The sequence below is a fragment of the Corvus kubaryi genome, unplaced genomic scaffold (assembly GCF_017639235.1).
Source record: "Corvus kubaryi isolate FWS band 111438036 unplaced genomic scaffold, C.kubaryi_AGA036_p1.0 37172, whole genome shotgun sequence".
In the NCBI taxonomy this organism is placed as follows: Eukaryota; Metazoa; Chordata; class Aves; order Passeriformes; family Corvidae; genus Corvus; species Corvus kubaryi.
In genome coordinates, this window is record NW_024581047.1 from 897,231 (window position 1) to 917,605 (window position 20,375).

The following is a 20,375-nucleotide window of genomic DNA, read 5'->3' on the forward strand; positions in this document are numbered from 1 at the left end:
CCCAAACTGAGAGTGTCTTCATAAACAACCAGAACCATTTATGGAATGCAATTTCTTATCTGATTTTAGTTCTTAGTCATGTTGTCAGTTGTTACAGAAGAAAGACAGAACCCAGAATTAGTCTTTGGCAGGTAAAAAGCCTTTTTAGATCACCTTTAAGATTAGGCCACTTTAATATTATGAGACCACTGGTTTCCTGATGCAGCTGATAGACTGTTTCAGTGGTTCTTACTTAGTTTAAGGTTTGCAGATTTATAAAACCTTTTGCACTAAGGAAGCACTGATCCAAGTGCTTTCTAAGCTCTACACTGGTACTCACTAATAGCAATAAGCAGACAGGCTTTATCCTACTTTGATGGACACGGTGTGTATCCCCTTTTCAGTGTCACAGGAGATTCATGACTGGGATTGTAAATGGCTCTAAGTAGTTCTTTCTTAGAAATGACTCTTAAAAGATGGCTGGGACAGTTGGGGCTTTTTTAGTAGGTGTTAAAAAAAATTGTGCACATTAGGGAGTGGGGTGGGATAATTCCAAATACTGCCTTGTTTGGTAGGTATTTTGGTCTCTGAACTATTTTACGTGCTGAGAGGAACATTCACAGCAATGACGGTGGACATTGTCACCTGGAGCAGCCAGCTGTTGCTCCCTGCCTCTCTCCACTGTGCATTTGCTGGTTGGTCCCTGGTGGCATTTAGGTAATTTTGTAAATGCTAGTGGACTCTTGGTGGGTTTTTAGTATTAATTCATATTCTCTGGGAACTGCTCTGAGTAATTATTTAGTGTCCAGTCTACTAGGATAACATGGCAAAACATGTGTCAGGTGTCCGTCCATTAGAGCATTCTCAGGTGTCCATCAGAGCACCTTTTTAAAAGGGAAGGAAAACATTTTCACGGAGTTAGAGGGTTATTTACATGTATTTAGTATCTTCTAATGCAGAGGCCATATATTTCAGTGTTAAATATCCAGATAGCAAAGTACAGTTGTCATCCTTCAATACAACAGGAAAACTAAAATGAAAGATTGCCGTGTGCCTGAAGGGAATTTAGCAGCTTTGCAGGGGGAAAAAAGTTAACCTTTTGGTCTAATATTTTAGCCAGTCTCTCCTCCCATAACAAGAAATTGTTTTAATGCATTCGTTTTATTTACCTTTTTCTTTTAAACTGTAAAGGGATACTTCAGATAGTATGGGAATTGGAACCACTGTTATCCTGGAAACAGACTGCAGCATTAAAAAAGGTAGAAAATGAAATATTATTTCCTGTAAGAGTCTAGTACAGAGAAGATGGGAAAGCAGTGTGAAGTTTGTTCTTTCAGAAGCCCAAAGCTAAATGTCTGTAACAATATAGTACTTTTTATCTTTCATTATGATATATCAGTGTATTCACAGGATAAACTCACCTTGTAGGTTTTCCTGGTGTAGTAGGCTTAGAGTTCAGTCAGGCCAGTTATAAGATATTGTACTAAAATACTGATTACTGAGGAAGAAAACAGACAATCTCTGAAACTGGAAGTACTTGTACAAAATTTAATTTCCACATGTGGAAACTGTAGAGGATCCAGAGTGTAAATAAAATAAAATTCAGATAAACTTTAAAACAAGACAAATACCAGGTTTATGATTGGGCGGGCAGTGGATTTCCTCTTCAGAGAATGGCTAAAACATTCTCATGGGAATACAAATCAATATATTCAGAAAGTAATATTTCTAGGAATTCTTCATCGTGTTTCAGATTTCCGTTTGAAGCACTGCAGAAGGTGTATGAAGCTGCAGGTGGTTCTGTCTGGCAGTGTTTGGGGCTGTGTCCAGCTGTGGAATGGTGTTTCCATGGCACACCCTGCAGTGGCTGGAGGATGCCCCATGTGCCAGGACAACATGAATTGTAGTGCAGGGGTGGCACTGGGGGCACAGGGAAGATGCAGGGGCTGGAGGCTGCTCTCGGGGGATGCAGCACAGCTCTGTCTGGGGCAGGGCAGGAAGTGCCACAGCTGCTCTCAGTTCTCTCCGGCACGGGCAGCCTCGGGAAGAATCGGGGCTGTGTGTCCGGCTGGCACCCGGCCGCCCTCGCAGGAACGGCCGGGGGGAGAAACCACTCCTTCCATGAGGAACTGCCCAGCAGCCAGCACTCAGTGCAGTCACACTGATCCTTCTGTGGGGACATCAGTGTACAGCCAAGAAACTGGGTTAAATCTGGAAGTGCTGGATACATTGATGCTACTATTTGAAGGCTTTTTTTTCTGGAGATGAAATGTGGTGTATAAATATTAATGGCTTTTTTTCCTTTGGCCTATAAAATATATTAACCCTGCTAAAAAAATTTAGCCCGTCTTAAAAGAAAAACCTTTGATATGAATATCTCTTGTTTTCCCATTTGCAGTGCAGAAAGATCAGATACTGCATTTGTATTTGCTGAACGTACAATTTATTAGTTTACATTATGGTAATGTTCCAAGACCCATCAGTGCCTAATGTCCTTCTGATATTTCTTCTGCATTCTGAATTATCTGTTTGTGGGGAGTACTAAAACCTTAATAAATGAGATGTAAATAATTTTAGAGAAAAAGACGTTAACTTCCTCTTTTGTCCTGCACAGTAAAGTTTCAGTTATTTATCATTCCTTGTATGGCTTAGTAAGCATTGGAGGAGTGAAAATTGGGGGACAGAAGGAAGACTAATTGTCCTGAAATGTTTGGATTTGGACTCAATGGTATTTCCAGAGTCACTGGATCAGGTGTGGATGCCATGTCCTGGTAATCCCCAGTGCATACCAAGAGCATGCAAGGAGTCCAGTATGTACAAAGAGTTCTCTCTTTCAAAATCCTTTCATAGCAATGGCAAATTCTACATCCAAGCACAAGTCCTGTTGCATAGATTTCTAGTCCTTTGAAATAGTCCAGAAATTATTCTTATTTCCCTGACACGGCCAAGAAGCCAGTATGAAGGATATTTAAATAATTTCTCCAAGGTTCAGTCGGTGGGAAGAGGCAGTTTTTATTTCCCTTCTCCTCCCCATGTGATCACTCAGCATCCATTAACTGTTTTTGGCAGAAGACTCACCCTGCAGTAGGATATGAGGATGTAAGAGGTAATTCTTTAACGTGGCAGAATTGGAAATTCCTCCTTCTTACTGTATGATGCTGAACACACACTGAGAAAGTTTGAATTTTGTTAAAAGTGTACAGACAGACTTTTAGAAGAAATGGAAAGCTGGAAGCTTTTCCTTGGGAGTTAGTGCTGTACAGCTTGTTTTTAAAGCGAGGACAGAAACTGAACGTGATGTTTAACTTACGGAGCATCTTAATAGACTGAAGAAAAAGACACTTCTGTTAGTTCTGTCAGCTGAAGGCTCAGTGTAATATGATTATGTTCTCGGAGTCCTTGTGAGTAGTGTTTTGATAAACCGTACACATTTTGTATGCCAATGCCTGATGGAGATTAGGAAAGCGCCTTTCTTTAGCCTTTGTGGTTAATCCTGGTGGAATTCCATTCCTGTGATGTTAAATGAAGCAAATGGAAACCTGTCTTGCTGTCTTTTGTCAGATGAAGTTACAATGTAGTGTGGTGGGCTTTATATATGCTTTAATCATGGAATTTGAGTAGATATACCAAAGAAATAAAGTAATTTTTGCTTAATGTGCTAGGATACTGCCAAGGCAATAGCCATTCTAAATCCCATTCAGTGAGAATACTCTGTTTGTGGACTGCAGCAGTTCCACTTCTCATTGGTCCTGTGGTCTTTTGATTTACTATCCAAGTCCTGCAGTTATTTGGGCTTTGGCTTTTAATTTTGTTTCCCATTTTAACTTGTGGCTTACTGAGGTAGACAGAGGTTTCCTCCAACCTCATTTTCCACCGAGGAAATAGCAGTGCAAAAAAATCTCATCAGGATGTAATCTCCTTTTATTTTTCTTGTCACAGAAAAATCCTGGTTGTATATTAGTGGGTTCAACTGACCAGATGATAAAAAGTCTAAGACTCAAAATTCTACAAATCATTTTTATTTATATTTCAAAAATATATATGTATCTTCAGCATGTCTTGAAAGCTATTAATGAAGCTCCTATTTTTTTCAAGGAGAAGACACAGAGTGCCTGTTTTCTCTTGATTAAGTAGAAACTCGCTATTCTTCCCCAAATTAATATTCTGATATTGGGGATTTTTGGTTTTGGAGTTTTCTTGATGGTGTGGCTGTTGTGGTACATTCTTCAGCCATTCCATCTCCTGTCTGACTTCTGGGACTTCTGTAATCCTTTCCAATCCTCTGTGGTCACTTTGTGAATGCCTTCTGGCCCTTTTACACTGATATCTCCTGTTTTATGATGAGCATTGTTCCCCTTCCCCTCTCTTTTCCTTCCTGTGGGCTTCTATTGTGTAGGCTTCCAGTCACAGCAGTGTCTCCCACTCCTCTGCTGTTACCAGCTTTGTCCCACTTCAGTGCAAATTGCTCAGTAGATGAAACCAAAGGTCCACCAAGGCCTGAGCCTTGTGACCCAGAGCAGCGAGGAGGAGACACTGAGGCAGTGACAGCAAATCCATGGCAAGTATGGAATGACACTTTCTCTGACTTCTCTCAGTCTCCAGTTAAGGGACTCTGCCAGCACTTGTCTCCTCTGCCTTGCTGCTCCCACAGAGGTAGAAGTCTCCACCAGTCAAGGCACAGAAGGATAAACTCTGTGTTTTGAGTGCTGTATTTTAGACCTTGGGGTGAGAGAATTGTGCCCTGGCACTGTGTATTTCCCCTCACTGCTGAGCAGGAGAACACAGGTGAATAGCCTAGATGCAGACGTATAAAACTGAAATGAAACCTAACCTGTGTGTGTCTACATTGCTCCCACCTCTGCATTTTGGCTTCATTTCTGACCCTCGTTAATAAAATGCCCTTTCTGAGGTAGGCTACAAAGCCATTGCTTTTCTCTTATTCAAATAACCCTGAAGAGCCATTTCTTTTATGATGCCTATAAGAAATCATCCAAGTGGTCCTGCTGTTCCATTTCCCTTACTCAAGTAGGGTGAAACCATTTGAAAATGAGGATGGCAAAAACTAGCAGGATAAGATGTGGCAGAGAAACAGGGAAAGAACAGAAGCAAATGTAGCTAATAAAGAAGCACCTTTCTGACTGTACTGTTCACACTATATCTGTGCTGTTTCCTTTAAAAAGTAGATAGTGAAGTGTCACAGACTCCAAGCTGACTGTATCTCCTTGGATGTTTAGCATCCTGTTCAGAATAGATGATAACATTTTGACATAGATTTTCATGATTCCTTCATTGTTAGCAGAGGTTCATTACAAAAATGTGAGTTAATAAGGGAGTTTTTGTTTTAACTACTCTTTGTTTTCTGTCTTCTATTGAAGGTTACAGCGATTAGCAAAAGACCTTCTCAAGCACCTCCAAATGCAGGATAGCTGTTCCTTGGGGAACAGCAAAGTTCCTGGTCTGGACAGGACTTTAGGAGAGATCTCTCGGATTCTGGAAAAAGAGGTATGGTAACTTATGATTGACTTATAAATTGTTTTGCCCTCAAGTCTCATCAGTTTGGATTTGGGAATGTTAAATATGAGATATTGAAGAATAAATGACCTCTGTGTAACAAGCAGTGTCTGCTATTACACTTTTCACTTTTTCCCCCTGTATTTTCATGAGGATTGTTTTTAGCTTGGGTCATTTCAGTCATCTAGTTTGTAGTGCTTACCCACAAACAGCTTTTACAATAAGGGGCCAAGCCAATTAGCAGAGAACAGAGGAAGGAATTGGATCCAGGTTTGCTGGAGCACCAATCTGTTGAGTTTTCCCAGAGTTCAGCAAAGTCAGTGGGTCTTTGCTGGAGGAGGAAGGTATGATGTGCGTGTATATGGGATATTTCTAGGTTTTTAAGTTTTTCAAACTGATACGATTGTAGAGCATGTTTTGCTTTATGTTAAATGTTGGATTTTTTTTTTATTGATAGCACTGTGTTTGCATCTTTTTTCCTATTTCCTCATGGTCAATCTGCTGCAACAATGTTTTGTGACTTGTAATGTGGTTTTTACTCCATTAGGACCACAGTATTTGAGTTTTCAGCTGGAGCATTATGTTCTGTTCTCTCTTTAACCACTAGAAAATAGTTCTCTTTCTTATCTGTAATCAAGACATAATGAAAATTAGTTCTGGAAGAAACCAAATCAATGAAATCTGAGGAGGGGGTTGCATCATTGTGGTTCAGGGCTGATGTTTGTGACAATGAGAGCTCTGCTTGGTGCTTTTCACAGCTTAGTCGGTGTGAAGAACACAATTGTTAATGGCATATGCTTTTAAATACCGGAGGCTGCCTGGGATGCACAGGCTGCTCACGTGTGTTCCCTTGGTTCCTTGGAGCTAGCTGCTCATGAAGCTTACGAGTGTGTTTGAAAGAGTTGTGCCATTTTCAAATTTTTCAGTGTTTCCATTAATTATTGAAAAATTCATTTTTTTATTGATTTCAAAATACAGAAATCATGTTGTTGCATGACTACTATGAAAAGATGAATCTGTTTTGAAAGTTATCTAAATAATTCTTGGAAACTCTTTGGAAAGTGGAGTTGTAGCCAGCCTTTTACTAGTAGTTATTTGCTGAGATTTTTTAAAATGAGATGTGAATTGCAGCTAAGTGTTACTCATTAATTGTTCACAGGGTTTTGCTGGTTGTTGAGTCTGCAGTGGGGAATTAAAAACTAAATTTGATAGTATGAATAGACATGTGTTATTTTGTTGTTGATTTGGGGTTTCACCCCCAAAACATTACTCAACCATGGGAGAAGTATTTTTATATCTGAGTGTCCTGATCAATAAGGTCAAGAAAGATTGATTTCAGGAGCTATTGCTGTGTTTACAGCACAGATCATACACGGTCATTTGTAGAAGGGGATGGGAATTCTCTTGTTAACTCGGGAGTCGAGAAATCAGCAGACACATCTTACATGTCAATGGGCACTGAAAAGAGTCCTGGTGGTGTCAGTCATGGACTGAGAGAAGGAGACTGACACTGTTAATTGAATTTCCCTGGAGAGCATGAAAATATACCCTAATGTGGGGGGAGGAATGGGGGAGTGGGAACCACACAAGCTGTCAGTGTGTGTGAGCTGATAACATTGATTTACCCTTGCTAATGGCCTGGCTTGAATAAAGAATTGCCCTGAGGGAGGACAGGGTTCACTACAGTAGATCCTTGCCACTTACTAGAAATTCTTCTTACTCAAAAGAAGTCCTGCAAAACTATTACACAATACAGTTGATCCAAAACGCCTCTTTCCATTCATACTGTGAAACATTGGATTTTTCTTTTGTTAATGGTTTACACTGCCTGAAAAATTTATGTATACAGGTACACCAGGGGAAAAAAAAGATTGGTTTTACAAATCATGAAATAAATTGCTGAGCTGGTGTTGGTAACAGTAAATAAGAAAAATATATACCATTAAATTTCTCAACAGAAGGAAGGGTTATTCAACTCATTAGAAATTCCATGACTGTGCTAAAACAGCATGAAAGGGTGGGGTGTAATATTTATGCAAACTTGAATCGCAAAAAAGCCACACACAAAAGATTTGCAGCCTTTTGTCTCAATGGGATTTGCCTCCAGGTACAATCAAATCACACTATTTCTGTTTGGACTTAACCTTCATCTGATGTGTTCCACAGTACTGAAAAAGGCTTTTTCTCACTTCTGAACCTCTTTCACAGTGTGAGAACATTCTAGGGTGTTGCATGCCTGCATGATTATTGTGGTCACACTTGCTCTTGTTTCAGCCTTCCTGCTCTGCTGGACACAAAAACATTCTGCACGTGGGGCCGAGTGATTCCACCAATACAGCAAGAAGTGCTTGTTTAATGCAAACTGAAAGGTTTATATATCCTCTAGATACTCAGATTTGAGAAATCTCTTTCAGGCAGAGATACATCTTAACCACCGTGTATTTTGGAGTCCTGTCTGTTTATTGCAGCACCCTACCTGCTCCTCATTCACTGCTGCTTGTTCCCCATGCAAAGTCTATAGCTTTCACTTTGAATCCAATGCATATTTTGAGTGCTAACAAATGAAAGAGATGTTGCTTTGCTTTGCTTTGCTTTGCTTTGCTTCAGGTGGTTGTTAGAACTCCAGACACTTCTCGATATGCCCATAGTGGCTTGGGTGAAGCTCTACATAAAGTAGGAGCTTTGTGTCCGATGCTGGAGGAGGATTTGCGAAGAACAAGCAACTTGAAGCACCGGTTTTGAGGATCTGACTTGGAGTGTGGCCATGAGCTGCATGAAACATGTGGTTCACGTGTCTTTAAACTAAATATGCATAAGAGGTACTCTAAAGTCATAAACCACCATGTGGTTGCAGTTTTAAACGGGCTTGTGCTCCTCAGGTCATGTGTTGGTAGCAGGCAAGGAGCACAAATCCCGATGTTGTGTACGCATGGTGTGCTGTCCCCCAGGTGTGTCCAACAGGTACTGCTGCTGCTTTGGGTGTGCTCTTGATTATTGGAAGGCAGTCCTTGGGTTTGTGCATCTCATCCTTTCTGGCAGAAATCCTGGAAGGAAGCTGTATTCACTTTCACCTCTGCTTTGTTTAAAAGTACATTAAGAAAACAAACACACACACAGAGCCACAACAGCAGGATGCATGCAAGTGTTACCAGAAAGCCCTGGCCTGAGGTTGGCAGATGTCATATGGGACTCTTCAAGCTCTTAGTAAGATCTGATAACCCTCAGTTTAAGATCTCCTATGAATGGGCCTTTGATGCTAAAAGAAAAACTCGTGTAACCTCTTACAGAAGGCAGAGCTGATGTTTGAAGTGGCAGCACTAGAGCACTTTTCCTGCCACGATTTTCTTGATTTTATGCATGTTCATTCCTTGATGGACTAATTTTGCACATCCGTCACCAAGGGCAGCTCTGTGTTTCAGAAGTGCAAGGAATCCCAAATTAACTGCTCAAGTCTGCCTTGAGCACTCACACAGAAATGTCCTGTAATAGGAAACTCTTAGGAACTAGGATATTGAGATCTGTATGTCCCATTAGTGTGACTGCAGCTACAGTTTTAACTTGCTTATGCTTATATCATCTATTTCCCTATTATGTAAAGAGGTGAGATTTACTGATTAAAAACTTGCTGATTAAAAAAATCTACTGATTAAAAAATGTCTGCTGCGTAGACATTAGACCCTAAGCTGACTGAAGTACATACATTTCTGAGGTTGTGACCCTAACCTGGGTCAGAGGTTGCTGCCTCTTGGATGGTCACCCTTACACTTGCTGACAGAACATCCCTTCCCTAAAGTTCTTCCTAAAATTTTTTTATAGGGGGTTGGGTTTGCCTTCAGGTTTTAGTATTCCTACTTTTAAATGTTAGAAGTGTTCTGTGTGGTTTTGGATAGGTCTGTGCTGGGCAGGGTTGGCAGACGCTTATTCTGAGGAAGGTGCAGGATGCTGCCCTCGTAAGGATGGTGGCAGCAGCTGAGGGCAGTGGCCTTTTCACCTGGCTCAGCTGCAGCTAAAACACTGCAGTTAAATCACTCCAGTTAAATTTGTACAACACTTACATGTGACGTCCAGACAAGCCCTTAATGTGTCTCTTGTCCATTTGGCTTGGAATATGGCACAGAGATTCAGTAGGATTCTGAGGGAACTTCATGATTTTTGGAATTTTAGGGTGACAATTAATCTGCTTAACTGGAATTACTTTTATATGATGCTTCTTACTGATCACTAGTTTGAAAAAGATCTCTGCCACAACACAAGTGATAAGTTTTCTTTAACTAAGTGGTTTGACTGAATGTCTTACAGCTCTGCTCCTGGAGAGAGGGCTGCAGCAGCAGGAACAGGATACAGGTTTGATCCATGGCCCAGTTCAAACAGTACACCTGAAGCTCCCATATCCTCACAAGGCACAAAGTCCTAACAAGATTTCACTGCTTCTGTTCATAAAACTTAGTATGATTTTGTATGGGTTTGAGGATAGCTGTGTCCCTGATCTCCTTCATGCTCTCTAGGTGCTCTAAAAATCTCAGTAAATAATAGTGAGTGCAAAATAAATTGTTGAAGTGTGGAATTAAAATGGAACCAGAAAATAAAAGAGAAGGCTTTTAATAAATTGGGCCACAGTGCTTATAGTTACTTACCAGCTCTCTTCATGCAAATCTAGAAGTAGCTGCCTTTCGATAGGCTAAGTTTCAGTGTGGTTATTTACATTACTAATTCAGAATAATACCCTTACTGGAAACAGATTTCAGGGGGAAAATACACTTCCGTAGAGAAGGTATCATTTTGTAACTGAAAAATGTGTGAATATGAGCTAGTAATTGACTGCAGTGGTTTAATCTGTTTTCTAAAGAAAAGGGTCTCAACGCTCATGATCTCTGAAACATGCTCTCTCAGTGACCATTAATGGTTTGTTTTGTGTCAGGCAATGTTTTTGGGTTTGGGATTTTTAGAGAGATTTTTCAGCCTCCTGTTTGAGCAGTGTGATGTCAGTTGTTTACATTTCAGTAAAATGTTTGTCGTAGCTTTCAAATACATGGGGACTGTAGACAGACAGTGTTTATCCCATTGTAAAGACTGTCAGAAATGGCTGGCTCTAACAACACACTCAGGCCCTGTATTTATGTTTTATTCTCTAAACTGTCAGGCCCATTGGGGATGGTGACCATAGCCAGGGTGGAAGAGGGACAACCCCCCCCCCAATAATACAAACTCTTCATCATCAGAAACAGAAACAATAAAATTAAAAACTTTTGAAGAACTAATATATGGAACAAAAGCAGTGTAAATGGAACATGTGTAAGCTTTTGTACTGTTCATTGTAACTTTCTTCAAATATCTCTACAGAGATTGAAAGTTGCCCTGTGTATGTGTATATAAATATATATATGATATATATATACAGACAAAATAGACTTTAGAAGCAAATACTCTGTTATAAAGACTCAGTATTGTTGCTTAAAGTATATTTAGGAATACAGTGAGAATTGTGATTCCCAGACTCTTGCACATGTAATTTTGGTGCTGCAGATATTTGCACCCAAGTAACTGTGTGTTCTTAGTGTAGCAGAGTGGTGTGGCCATCAAAAGGAGAACTGCCAGCTTATCTGTCACTATCTTATGTAAGTCAAAAAAAGCATCCTAGGGCATTATGTATGAAAAAGAGTGAAAATTACTGTTGTAGTGAATTTACCTGAATCATGAAGCAGTGGCTTTACCCACATTGTCTGTGTTTTGTGATCTTACCGGGTCTCCACTAGAGGACACCACTGGCAGAAACAACCACTGTCCTTTGAGTTCTTACAAGTAATAAATCTATTTAGAAGTAGAATTTCTTTCTGACAACAGGTTCAGACACCAATGTGCTTGGAAATTACACAAGTCTTTCTCCTACTAAGCTACTTACAGCAGCCTGTCTCCTGGTGTGGGTGCATAGGGACTTACCTGGATAATCACTGTGTATCCTGACAAGACTTACATGTGCAATCACACAGAGAATTCTGCAGAAAAAGTAGAAGTACACATATGCACAGTATTAATTTAAAAAGGAAGTAGCCACATGCCCACAGTTCAAGGGGTATATTGATGAGCCAGGGTTGTTGGTGCTATCACCACTTGGCAGGGGTTTCTGAGCACGTTGGGGTGTCCATCTGCAGCGCTGGAACAGCTCTGCAGCTGGGCTGCAGTGCAGCACTGGCAGGGCACCAGCAACAGGGCTGAGCTCTGCCACAGCTGGCAAGGCACATCCATAGCTGGGGATGAAACCAACTGGAAAGGCTCCCGAGCCTGCTCCCTTTCCACCTCCCCCTTGTGACACCTCAGTGGGACCCTGCGGAGCTCTTGCTACTGTCATGGTGCAACCTCTGCTGTTCTCTTACATGATGTGTGTCTTCTGGCTCTTGGCCAGGTGAGCATTTTCATGCACAGTGCACTGGTTTACACCAAAAAGCCGTCTTTTGTATCAGGCAGTGGGCATTTTCCAGCCAAAGTTTTAAAAAACAAAATAAACACTCACATACCACCTTAACTGTGCTTTCATCCTTATGGGTTTTGTTCTCTGTGAAAGTAATTGCTACTCTTACTTGTTATAATGAGAAGTTAAAACTTTAAGGTTCATTTTAGCTAAACATGTGATGTATTTCTACGTAAATAGTGGATTCATATTTTAATCCATCCATTAATTTTTCAACTCGGGATACTCCTGCAGTAGCCAGTTCCAAACCTACAGTGATGCCACATGAGGGGAAGTCATTAATCAAATGTACAGCTGAATTATAACAGTTTAAAAACAATTTAAAGTTCAAAATCCAAACTTTAGGATGGGTATTGAATTACAAGACATAAAAATAAGTTTTAAAACTTAAAAATAATTTTTTTTAAAAAGTAAAAAACTAGTAAGTTTTTTTCTTTAACTAAAAAATAAGTTTTACCAGCTAAAACTAGAATTCAGACCCTTGGAACTTTGTATATTGCCGCTGAAAGTCTAATAATTTTGCCAACACAGAAAGTAACAAAAGGAATTCTGTATTTATGCTTCCTTTGTTGCAAATGTCAAGTACAGAACCTGAATCAGAGCATGAGCTCTAGAAAGGGTAAAGCAGATATAATTGGTGGAAAAGATGAGATGTAAGTAACCCTCCTCAAAATTAATTCACTTCCTTAAAGCCTATAACAATGAGAATTAGAGAGTTTTAGTGTATAGGTGGTCAGCACTGAGTGCCAGTGATGCACGGTGCCACTAAAACACAGCTTGAAGAAGGTTCAGCAGTGTTCAAAGCCTGGACTATCAGTATTGTCCTGTAACTACCAGTTTATCTGCAGGTGGTCCAAGCTGCTGTTGGTACTAGAAACATCCCCTTCTCTAGCAACTGCAGCAGCAGATTTGATAGTCCCAGCACAGAGGCTGTGGGCAAACACAGGAGGAGCTCTTTGGACAGCATTGCTCAGCCAAACAGCCTTTCCCTATCACTGCCTGGAAGAAGTCAACAGGTCAGGTTTGTGTTGTGTGCTGCAGGTTGGGCAAGGCAGCTTTAGCTCACCAATAATTCGTTTGCCCAGACTTTCTGTAATCTGCGGATTAACCTTTTCCCCAAGATGAGCATATAAATAGGAACTTGTTACTAGAGGTCAGTCACAGAATATTTTTTAACTTGTTTGCTGGAAATGGTATTAAAAGGCAAGTTCAGTTCACAGATAAGCTCTGCAGTGTTCTTTTCCAAGATTATTGGGAGGTTAATTTATGTGCACAGAAACTACATGTAGTTGAAAACTGCTGCGGGATGTAATTAAATGCTGTCAGCTTCCAGTGTTGTACTAATTGTGGCTTTTTGCTGTCAGATCAGTCTTCTACGTCAGTTTAGAACTAATACATCATATCAGAATGCATATAATGGATATTTATACATTCCAGGGTTCCAGCAAAGTTCCTTCACTACAAGACAGGAGGTATGTTTTAGTGTCATTAAAGCCCAGGCACTGATTTCTCAGTGATGAGAACTCTCTACCCAGACACATTTCTGCCAATAGCAGATCCCAGTTTAGAAATCACAATAAAGTAATGATTATTATGGTTTCTAAAGAAATTTTTGTTTATTTTGGTCTGATGGTATATATATATACACACACATATTTTCTTTGAAGTATTTTTAAAATTCAACAGTGATTTGAGACCATCAGTTCTGACTCAAGAACGTATCACCCAGAGGCCTTCATGGTCCGTTCTGATGTTTTCAGTACCTCACAAATCCACACTGTTCCTGTGCCCCACAGTCTTTTGTGGCTGTCGTGTAGATGAGCTGATGGGAAAATGGTCCAAGAGGTTACAAGAGAGCACCCAAGGCAATCAGGGTGAAAGCTGTATTTAGAATTCAAGTGCCCTTGACTTCATGACAGGTCTTTAAACAGCCACTGCTCCCTCTCCTTATGTCCTCTCCCACATAATTTTAATATCTTCAGTTTGGCTTGATTGCACTGGTTTCCATAGTTTAGGTTCAGCAGAAATCAGCTGCTTTCTAGTGGCTGACAGCTCTCAGCAGTGACTGGTCAGATCCAGTGTTCAGAGAGACCCAATTTTCCTACTCACCGGGCAATTCTTTGTCCAATAAATATTGAGAGGGGACAGGACAAGATCAAGTAATTGTGCTTTTTATTTACCTGTTTGGGAACTTTTATTTGTGGGATTAATCAGAAAAGGTCAAATTGGCCTCAGCTAATGGAGCCATCTGTGGAGATCCAGGAGCAGTTGTTCCTCTTACTAAGCCTCTGTTGTTGCTTTCCTCCTTTAATTGATGCACTTACTAGATGCCCTGTTATTTATAAATAGACCAAACCTTTATTTTTAATAAGCACAAGTGCTGCAATGCTCAGTGCTGTCTCAGAATATCTATGAGGATAATTCTTGCTTTCCCAAGCAGTATTGTCTGTTTCCTGTTATGCTACTTGGCATGGGTGAAAGCAGCTGAACAGAGAGCATGGAATTCACTGGGATATCTTTACCTGTCTTTCCTTTATGGCTTTCACTGACTCTTGAGGCTTCACAATTAGAATTGTGAGGGTTCTGACCTTGTCAACAGAAGTGCAATAGCGTGCCTCACTGTGACTTTACTGGTGAACTGAAAAGCCACTGTGGAACTTGGAAGGAGATTGTGTAAATAAGGCTCGTCCTGTTCAATTAGATCACACAGTGAGTCAGTAAGGAGTCCTATTGAATTTGGTTTAACCTTACAATGTGGGCAGGTGTTTGCAAGCAGAAAAATGAATTAAGTATATGATGGCATAGACAGAAATTAGGTTTATGTGCACAGGGTTTAGTGTTTTCAGGACAAGCCTAAGAATCAATTTCTTAGTATTGGTATTGTCCCTAGGCCTGAACCAATTTTAGGTTGCTTGTCAATAGTAGACTTCCAGAGGGGATAGTTGAAAATGCCTCTTCTTTTAGTTTTGATGGAGTTAAAAAATAAGGTGAGCCTCATGTTTATATTGCATTTGAATGCTGTATCAACTGCTTGCTTTTTCACCCTTTTTGTTCTTAGGTATTTGTCCTCCTCTGTGCTAAATACAGGCAATGGAGTTGCAGTTGGCATACCTTAGCTGTGGAGTGAAAAGCCAGTGTTACCCAGATAGCTCAGGTGCCAGAGGCACCTTTCCATGGGAGTGTGCAAGTACTGAGCTCATGCACTGGGTGAAACACCTTTCCCAGGCCCCTTTCCTGCCAGCAGGTGCCCGGGAACCATCCTCTCCTACCTGTGGAAACACACAAACAGAGGAGCTGCCTTATCTTTAAGGCTTCAAAATCACCTTTCAGCCGTCAGAATTCTCACTTTGCTGTGCCAGGACAAGGTGGGATGGAGCATTTCTCAAGGCCTCCTTTCTGGGGCTTTACCCCATAAGCAGTGCAGGAGGGGAATGGATGTAAATACATGATAGATATTCCTTAATGTGAACTATTGCCTGCCTCCAATTCAAATGACACTGAGCCAGTTCAGGCACATGTTTTAATCCTAAACTAGTTTTCCATTGATATTCAATGGTTGAAATTTTATTGTGGGTGAATTCACTCATGTTTGTAAACCAGTTTGAGATTTTCAGATAGAGTGGGGGATTACTAAAACACTAATTTCATTAAAGAGAAGTGTTGCAGGGAGTAAAATTGTCTATTTTAATAGAAAATGCTACTTTTTTGTACTCTCCAGTGATTTTCACTGTATAAAGTCTGGATGACACATGGACATATGTGTCCATGGGTTTGTATGTGCATGTAGATATACTTTGGTATTTATTTAAAGGGAGAGGAAAGATTTTTAAAAAAAAGGTGGAGCCAGCCCAGTATTCAGTTGTCTGGTTTGTTTTTCTAAGGGAGCTTTGAACTGCATTTCTTAGCCCCTGGCATTTTAGATAGAATCTTCAAACAGTAGATAAAATGAAAGAAAAAAATTCTTAAGATGGATTTCAACTATATTTTACTAATTAGTTATTATTTCTTCCATCAGTGAACAGTTTAGAATAGAGTTGCACAAGTGTGTTCTTTCAGAAATAGAAGTCAGCACGTTTCAAAGTATTTGGGTTCCATTCAGAAATAATTTCTTCTGAAATACTTTAGTTCCTGAGGTCTGTTCAAACGGGCTTTCCAGATCAGCTTCTGATTCGGACATTCTGCAGGACCAGCAGAAAATATTCTTTAGGCCGATGAAGGAAAAATCATTGTTCTAAATTTCCTTTTTAGTCTACATGAAAATATTTATTTTGGAGGTTTGTCTTTGAGGGAGGGTCTACAGCAGAGTATTTCACTTAGTTCAAAAATATTTCAAATAGTCAAAATGTGCTAAAGTCACACAGAGCAGAGATAGCCAAGCTGGCATTAATTCATTTGAGCTGTTAAAGCTCAGCATTATTTCTGATTCTGCTCTACTTATTAATTAATAATAATACTTTAACAGGAGAAATGTATGGAAGTGAGTACTTTGGTCCAGGACACTGGATTTCACCCAATAACTCTTGCACCAAATTAATAAATTATGATTTAACTAGGATCATAGTTTTCTAGGAGATAATCAGGTTTGATTTAAAAACTTTAAATTATCGAGAGTCAACTATATATGCTAAGTATATTATGCTCATCATTAATTACTCTTGGCATTAAAAAAACCCCATTTTATTCTTACCTGAATTCATTCAGTTTCAGCTTCCAAATATTAGCTGTTCCTGTGCATTATCAGAAATCATCTTCCCATTCAGGTCCTTCCACACTGTCATCCCATCATATTTTTACTTTCCTCAGCATAAACTAAGTTACGCTTCTGTCGTGCCTCCTGGTGAGGCAGATTTCTCTGACCTCTTCTTTTCTACAAGTGTTGCAGTTTGCCAGTGCCCTGTGTAGAGAGAGGGGAGCAGCAGTGCAGGACAGAGGTTTTGGTCCCACTTCTGTCCTGGAATATTGAACACACAATCCAAAAGCTGTCACAGAGTGGTGCTGGCTTTATTTCATTCTGTCTTTCTGTATTGCCCACTGACTTGTATAAATTCAGCCGCGATCTTGCCCCGGTTTGGTTTTATTTCTGAAGCACACAGTTCAAATTATGCGACTGCTTTAATGAGTGTAACAAAAGCCAGCCAAGTACCAGCACAGGCCAGTTGGCCTTTTCATGTGTTTCTTTGTTGGCCACCTTAGGTAGGATGAGGCATACATGTAAATCACTCTTCTTGAGCTGTGTGTATTTTTCTGTACCAAATGTCAGATGATGAGATGAAAACATTATATTGAACTTTCTATTTAGTCTGCTCATTTTCAAATTTGCCAAACATACTTGTGTCCTTGGGTAAGTGGTGCTTTGGAGGGTGCCACAGATGCCAAACCCTGATAAAATCTACCCTATCTTGTTAATGAACACACGAGCAGTTGTTCCCCATCTGCTGCCTCTGTCTGAAAGGTTAGGAAGCCCTTCCTTTTTGATCACAAAGGACATAATTATTGTCTGTAGAGGAGTCAAGTACAAAGACAGTCCATCCAGTCTGACCACTACTACACTGCAGGCCACCAAAGATTAACAGCTGCTTCTCCTTTGATTAGGTTAGGTAATAACAGTTACTTTAGTTAATAATTGGATGGATTCCCAGGCCATGTAATTCAGGTTTAGGCTGTCATTTTTTTCTGGCATGTAGCTGAGCTGTATTACTGGAACAGAGCCTGTAATCCTATTAGTCAGTTGTCACTCGAGCCATAGGAGAGAAGGGAAATTCAGATCCATTAAGGTGTTGTAACAGGTAGGTAAATAAGTTAGCCATGGTTGCCCACTGTGCAGGGAGCTGTCTTACTGAGGTTTTTTTACAGGATTAATTTTAAGTTTCTCAATACGTTTAATTCATTATTAATCCATAAAATGGTTACATGGTTTGTCTAATTTATCACTGTTTCTGTTTACTGTGCCACACATGCATTGGTGTACACACACTTTCCACTAAGTTATTTGATTCATGCAGTGTTCTGCCTAAGTTAGTGGCTGTGTGCTTCAAATGACCAGCTTATAATGGTCCAGAGATTAAATCCCTGCTTACTGTCACATAAGCTGGGTTGGCTTTCCTCCTGTACAAACAAGACCACTGCAGTTCACAACGATGGGCTTGGGAGGGATAAGGAAAACAGGCTCTTGTCATGGATTGGTTTTCAGTGCTGTGTCTGCTGCTCCAAGGGACCGCATCTCTGTTTTTGTTTTTCTAATGTTTAAGACACATCTAGGTGGCATCCCCAAGGTTTTTGTGCCTCCTCATCTCTGTTAAAAAATGCATAGATGACAGTAATAATAATTTTTGTCTACTTGTTCATTTGTCCCTGCTCTCCTGTGTCACCAGGTAACTTCAGAGCATAGAAATCCTTTTGTATTTAAAAATCAAATTGTTTAAAAATGTTATTTGAATAGTTGTGAATTTCTGAAACAATGTATAAAAACCTGTTTATATATTTTCTGTTGTTCAAGGAACATGAATCCCATGATACCGATTGCAGAATAACCCTCCCAGTCTAAATGTGCAGCCACTCAAAGAACTGTTCCTACAGTGAAATTATGAAGCAGGTTTCATAAACAGGAGAGCTAATTCATTTGGGATACTAAGTTAGAAGTCTGGAGGCTTCTTTCAAGCAGCAAAAACATGCAATGCTGGTTTATGCTCTTTTCAAATAGGGATTTAGTATTTATTCCCTGTCGGATCTATCATTTTTCATAATCATACGATGCCTGATCTACTCAGAGCTTTGGGTGCCACCAGAGTAAAAGTTGCAGTTACCTGAAAAGGTCTTTCATTCTAACACAGGTTCAAATGGGGATCAATTTAAATATTATGTGAGCAAGGGCTCTGAGTAACTGAGATTCCTCAGTCCACTTCTTTTGAATTTCTATTATAATATGTATCAGCTAATGTAAAGCTGATGACAGGATGTTCCAACATGGGAGATTTAATGCTGTATGTTCTTTATAGCAGCTCACCATTACAAGGTCTTGTCATGGGCAGCTGAGGGATAATTTCTTCTTCCAGTGTGTCCTCCAATCCCACAGTGTTCACCCTGAAAATGTCAGCAGTGCAGTATTCAAGTGACTCTTCTGCTCCTTTGGGGACAGGGCATGTTTTCCTTTCAGCTCCCATGGGCTGCACTGGCCCAAGGCCAAGCCCCAGGAGCTGTGCCCTGATCCTGGGATTCCTGACAGCTGGGCACTTAGGTGGGGACCAAGGTTGTTCACACATGCCAGATACCAGCAGCTACTTTGGCATCAACATTGCCTTCCAAGAAACGGGTTAGAAGCCCTTGAAGTTCTCCATCTTAAAAGAATCACTGGAGATAAATATATTAAATGTTGTGCTAAAAGTCATGTATCCCTACATGGCAGTTTTACAGACCTCTGTGAGCACAGGTAGCAAATGCTGTGCTCATGTGTCTTCCCCATCTTTGCTGTTGGTTGTATCTTCATTTTACATGCTCTCCCATGCATATAGTTAGGGATTTCTTTTCACGGATAAGCGTCAAAATGCTAATGAATTTTTATGAGTAATCTGGAAAGAGGAGTAGTAGGACATATAGCTAAATCATATAAAATCAGAAGAAATTCTGGGCTCCCTTCTGCTTGATAAAAAACCGTAGTAGTAACAGAATTTTTAAAAATGCACATGTGTATTTTGAGAAGTATACCTGTATTTTAGTAAAGTATTAGACAAAAGTGAACCAGGCACTCTGAAAAATGTCTGTCTATAAAAGAAGTGATGCTCCAGATTGAAATGGAAGGAGAGCACATCGGAAATTAAACAGCTTCAAAATGTTTATATGATTTTTAAAATAGATACGGGACAACCTCCCCTCAGAATAGGGAGACGTTGCTTCTTTCAGTTTGGCTCTAGTGACTGATTTGGGATAGGGGGAAGTTCCTTTCAGGACACTTCATTACCAGGTATTTATGGAGAAAAGAGGAGTTCTGGGAAAAAAAATCACAGATAAGAAAAGTTCACATGAAAAAATAGAAAAGAAAAGGTGGAGTTTAGCATTAAAGAGAACAGAGAGTTGAGAAACAAGCCGAGTAGGAAAAGGAAGCAGTGTACGAGTTCAAGAACGGAGTGATTGCTGAGGGGAGAAACAAAATGAATGCAATAAATCGGATGTAACTCAGAGTAATGGGATGAAATAGAGAAAGGGCATATTTGGTCTAAATGACAGGAAAGACTTCTTGCCACAAGAGCTAATAGGTTGTGGCATAATCTCCCTTGAGAAACGGGGAAAGTGAGAAGTGGCAAGAGCTGGGTACATTTGGAACTGGAGGAGCAGTAACAAATAAATCAGCAGCATCACAGAAAGGCCGCCCTCATTGCTGTGCTGCACAGCCACACTCCCAAGCTCCTCGTGTGCCTCCTGCTCT

At 40.2% G+C, this 20,375-nt stretch overlaps 1 protein-coding gene across 2 annotated transcripts in view; it reads left to right on the top strand.

Moving 5' to 3' along the window:
- Positions 1 to 20,375, top strand: part of SCAPER (S-phase cyclin A associated protein in the ER) — a 136,163-nt gene that overhangs the window by 63,835 nt on the left and 51,953 nt on the right. For both annotated transcript variants that reach the window (XM_042021801.1, XM_042021800.1), the window contains exon 23: positions 5,355 to 5,481. In XM_042021801.1, coding sequence (XP_041877735.1) covers positions 5,355 to 5,481 — 127 coding nt within the window. The remainder of the gene's footprint in view (positions 1 to 5,354; positions 5,482 to 20,375) is intronic.